The 5,315-nt window shown below is 36.6% G+C and overlaps 1 protein-coding gene across 1 annotated transcript; it reads right to left on the minus strand.

The window, feature by feature from the left end:
* Positions 1-971: 971 nt before the first annotated feature.
* LOC114753975 (inositol transporter 1) lies at positions 972-5,315 on the minus strand (the record flags this gene model as incomplete). The annotated part of the gene is made up of 6 exons (XM_028942689.1): positions 972-1,772; positions 2,421-2,606; positions 2,709-2,816; positions 3,269-3,604; positions 4,015-4,085; positions 5,045-5,315. Coding segments are annotated over 6 exons (1,605 nt in total), but the record flags the coding sequence as incomplete, so codon positions are not given.

The following is a 5,315-nucleotide window of genomic DNA, read 5'->3' on the forward strand; positions in this document are numbered from 1 at the left end:
TGAAGCCTGAAAACGTAGAAACAAGGAAGCAAAAAAGAATACGAATTGAATACGGATTTGCTGGTTTTTTTTCTTTTTTTAAACCTGGCCACTGATATGATGCACTTTTTAAGCATGTGCACTTCCAATCCTATTTTCAGGAGAATACCCCCGGGGGAGGGGAGAGATAGGGTCCAGCGACTCAGTACAGAGTTTATCCCCACCGGCTTGCTGGCTCCAATCCATGATTCAATAACCAATACTACCTCCGGTCTTAATCATAAGAACCAGTTGACTAATTTGAAGAGATTAAAAAAATAAGTTAGTTAGTTATCTGTAATAAATATGTGTTGTTTTTTCCTAAAATATCTTTATTAATCAAGTGTGTTGGTTAGAACTACAATTATAAAAGAACTGCCTTGGGAAAAAAAATTTATAAATATAAGAGACAAAGTGATTGAAGTCTTATATTTAGCAGCAAAGTAAAAGTCAAACAAGGTCTTATATTAAGTACCAAATGTATTACTTTTTCTGAGGTCATTTGAATATCACGCAAGTTTAAAACTGTAGCCATTCTCTCACACTGTAAACAGAGACAGAGTACCAAGCAATCAATTATCTGAGGTCATTTTCCCCTGATTTTGCGGCCAAGAATGATTTTAGATGTTGCTTAGTCTAATTTCTTCTTTTAAAAAAAAAGGAAAAAAAAAAAAGAAATCTCCTCTGCCCTGAGCAAACCTTTAGGAAGCAAGGGGCATCCCAGGATAATTCCTGTATGTTCTATTCTCCACACGGCATGCCCCTGTTTCAGCAGACAAGTAGCATGTTCTTTTGCTTAGATGCTGTCCTCTGTTTCTCTTGTGACAAGTTAAAAAATAAAAAATACAACATCTTAATTCTTCTTCCATTTATTTTTACTTTCTTACTTTTCCATCCTCCTCCAAAATGCAAGGCAACATATTGCTTGGATAACTTGTTAGTTCGAAACTTGTACTTCACCGAATGCTAAGCTAGCATGTAATTTGTGTCCCTGGAGGATTTTAGCCTTTAAGCTAAAACCCAATTTGTTTAGGTACAATAATTGACCATATAAGAAAGAAAGTATATGAATGGCCCATTGAATTCAGATAACAACCTGCAGATGCTATTTATTTCCTTTCTCAAAGAAGGCTTTCTCTTTTGTAATCCCTTCCCCAGGCCCTTTCCTTCCATAGCTGCTCTACTTCATCCAGTGTGAGTTGTTTTGTCTCTGGGACAAACAAGGCGACAAACAGAATAGCAACTAGAGCTATACCAGCAAGGATCAAGAAGCTCCCACCAAGTCCTAAAGCATCAGAAACTGAAAGGAAGCTTTGGGACATTATCACACTTGAAATCCAATTCACTGTGGCTGACATGCCTCCACATAAGCCACGGTATTCTTGAGGATATACCTCAGAGTTTACTGTCCATGGCACCGGTCCCATCCCTGGCGCAAAGAAAGCAATGTACAACGCTAGGCCTAAAACTGCAAGCCATCCATAGTTTCCATCATGAGAACCTGATGAATCTAGGAAGGATCCAGCAGAAAGGATCCCCAGAGAAACAACCACACCAGATAAGCTTGCAAGAGCCAGCTTCTTTCGCCCTGCGTGGTCGATAAGATAAATGCCAAGGATTGTTCCAGCAGCATTCAAGCTGGAGATAATGAGGGATAGGAGAAGAGCTAATTGTTTGGAATGAAAGCCAGCCCTCTCTATGATTGTTGGGCTGTAGTACATCACAATGCTGATGCCAGTGAACTGCTGAAAAGCCTGCAAAAAGTCATAGGACAGTCGTAAGAGAACCTTCTCTGGTTACATTTAATGGTTTTTCATTACCGTCAATTTAGAAGAATATCATACCAGATGACACTTATACCCAACTTCGTCAGCATATGCTACCGCGTTTTCTAAGACAAAACATTACTTGTTGAATCCTACGTATAAAATCCTCAACATGCCATAAAGAATTGAGAACTGGTAGCAAACTCTTAGAGATCGCATTGAAGTTTAATAATAGGTTGAAAACAACATATTGAGAAAAGGGGCAATGACTCAAAATTCATGGAAGAAGATGGCCGTATTTTTGCCTTTGGTTTGTTTTAAATGAGTTGGTGGATCGGTGGGGAAAGAGGAACAAGGAGTCAGCACATAGTGGTCGGATATGGAGGTTCCATTTAAGAAGCATTAGAAGAATATAATACAAGTAGTTAACAACAACCTACGTGAAAATGTTGAAAGATTAATCCATGTTCAATTGTGACCCCCATATGACCAAATGTATGCATATTTCTTTTTTCTGCCGCAAGACATCTTGATCTTACCCTTCTCTCATGGAGGTAGGGCATTCTGAAGGATCATTCTAAACACCAGGATAATCCAAGTTCAAAAACAAGAAGAGTTTCAAGAAAAATCTTAAACCTGAAGTCCGGCCCCTGCAAGAAATGCGAGTCTAATTTCTTTAGTTTTGAACACATCCAAGTATCTAACTTTGCTTTGCTTCTCAAGTTCTTCCTCCAACTGGGCACAACAATATTCCACTTCATCCTCCAAGCGATTCGTATCATAGATCTTGGAAAGGACTGAAACTGCTTCATCTTTCCTATTCTGCAAACATTTGAAGATAAATAATAAAGCTTTTAGCAGAGGAAACATCTCAGAATAACACTATCTAGTTTAATATTCATTTAATGAGAGGATCAATTTTACCTGCATAAGAAGCCACCGTGGTGACTCAGGTAGGCAGAGCATGAGACAAAACTGAATGACTGCCGGCATACCAGCAACACCTAGCATCCATCGCCATGTTCCAGGGACCTGCTTTGTTAAATATTGTGCAAGAAGGTTATCCAGGAAGAAACCTCTAGTTGACTGAAAAACCTGACGAGAAGCTTAAAAAATATAGCAAAAGAAATAACTGGTCAACTCTGTATAACAGTATTTCTATTTGCACTTCTCTTATGATAAAGCAAATATAAAATCCATAGTAAACCTCTTTTCCAACTCTAGTTGTTGTCCTCTAGCTGAAGCCGATGTTTTGTTGACATCTATACATCTTAGCAACTAATAAAAATTTTCTGTTGCCAGAGAAATCAACAGCCATAGCATCAAAACGGAAAATGAGAAGTCAAATCCAAAGGAAAGGATTTCCAGTATAATCGATTGGAACTACATTGCCAGAAAATACCAAATACTAATTCTAGGATACTGTCCTCCTGACATATAATGTTTACAAACGTAATTTGTAAAGAAGGCAGAATAAAGCTAACCTGTGTGAAAGCAAGATTTATGAGGTAGGAGAGAAACTGTCCTCCAGTAATCATAAGCACATTTATGCTCACAAGTCCTCCTCTGATCTCTGAGGGCGCTGCTTCTGCAATATACACAGGTGCAGTTACAGAAGCTTTGCCCACGCCAATACCAACAAGAAGACGTCCAAATATGAGGACATATGGATCAGGAGCCAGTGCCATAACTATTGATCCCAAGGCAAAGACTACATCAGCAATAAGGGTGGCCTTTTTACGCCCAAATTCATCATTAATCCAACCACCTAATGCTGATCCAATAATTGCACCAACCAAAGCCATGCTTACTATTGTTTCCTGGCATTTTAAAACTGTTAGAATCTTTGAATGAGGGAGAAATCGTGCAGTAATTTTACTTTACTTCCAATTGGCTGAACTCGTGGCGCTTGGTAAGAATACAACGAAAACTACTCATAGACCTTCATCTAACTAATTATTCTAAGTTGGAGTGATACTTGACATGTTCCACCGCTTTTACAGATTAAACCATCTACATTCGTGTACGATGTATTTATTTTTGTGAACACAAAAGATCCAACGTGGAGTTCCGGTGTCTAAGTGGTAGGGTGGGCTGATGCTTCGTTTAGACACAAAAGGCTTGATATGTTGTCCGATGCGTGAAATATGAAACAAGGCATGATATGGGTATATTAAATTTTGGATTCTTTAGATTTAGAATCAAGAGGGAACAACACAAACTTATATACCTGTAGGAAACTACTCTGATTCACCTCTTCAAAATCATCTTTAATATACAGGAGTGCCCCTGATATAACACCTGTAACATATAAAGGGCTTAAAAAGAAGCACGATCATATTCTTTCTTAAGTTGTCTTGAGTCCAATACAAATTTAATCAAGTTTGAAGAAAAACTTGATTTCTAATATCTAAATTGATTGAGTCGAAATTTAGATTGTAAATAATAGAAGTAAAGATAATATATGCTTAAGTGATTGTTAATCCACTCTTTTAAAACTTGAACTAATGCCCCTTTCGGTTATAAATGTAAAATTTGGCAGATGTGTTTGTTTTGTTTTTTAAGTACTATCTCTTGTCTTTAATATAAAATCCCATTTGACTTTTATTTTGGTCTAAATATAAAACCTTAATCCAATTTGTCTATCATATTTATACATTTTTTTTTAAGTAGCCTTCTAATAATAATAATTCTAGTCAATACACTTGATTAGCAAGGATATTCTAGGAAAGATAACACCTATTTAGGACAAATAACTAACTCAACTTACTTTCTTAATCTTTTCAAATTAGTCAACTGGCTCTTATAATTAGGACTGGGTAGTATAAAATTTCAATATATTTTGTCTTTAAATTTATAATTTTTTTAAAATTCTCCTTTATTGAATATAAATAGTAACTAATTTTTCTGTTAGTTTTCAGATTAAAATAAAAAATTTATGAAAACTAAGGAACAAGTTTTACAGATAACTAACTATAATTTTTACCTAACTCACAGAACTGATTTTCTTAATTTTTACAAATTACTTTTATTTCCGGACTGAAAGGAATATAATCAAATTAATTGAATAATTGTAACAGCAAGATTATTATGATCCTTTCATTAAAAAAAAAAAAAGACATATTGCATTTTCATCCTGAAAAATTCAAGTGAGTACTGTAACAGGGATGCCAGGTAAACATAAGAAATACTCCATCCACTTAAATCTAGGATCTAATTTGCCGAACGGAGTACCGTATTTGAACAAGAACCTCCATTACCTGTGTCGTAGCCGAAGAGGAGACCGCCTATCCCTGCGACGGCCGTGAGAGCCAGAATGTAAGGGTTCTTGAACAACGACATTTTCCTCTCTGGATACAATTCTATGTACCCCGAGCTTCCCGGCGTGAACTCCATCGAGATCGTCGTCTTATCACTCCCAAATTGATTCAGAAAAATGATAATTCTTTCTGCGCTCTGTTCATATATGCAACGCAAGATTTTCTTGAGAAAATAATGCACATTCCGGGAAAACCGAGAGATGGCCCGGAA

This window comes from Neltuma alba, unplaced genomic scaffold (genome assembly GCF_004799145.2).
Source record: "Neltuma alba isolate B1F8T4 unplaced genomic scaffold, ASM479914v2 tig00008340_pilon, whole genome shotgun sequence".
Taxonomy (NCBI): domain Eukaryota; kingdom Viridiplantae; phylum Streptophyta; class Magnoliopsida; order Fabales; family Fabaceae; genus Neltuma; species Neltuma alba.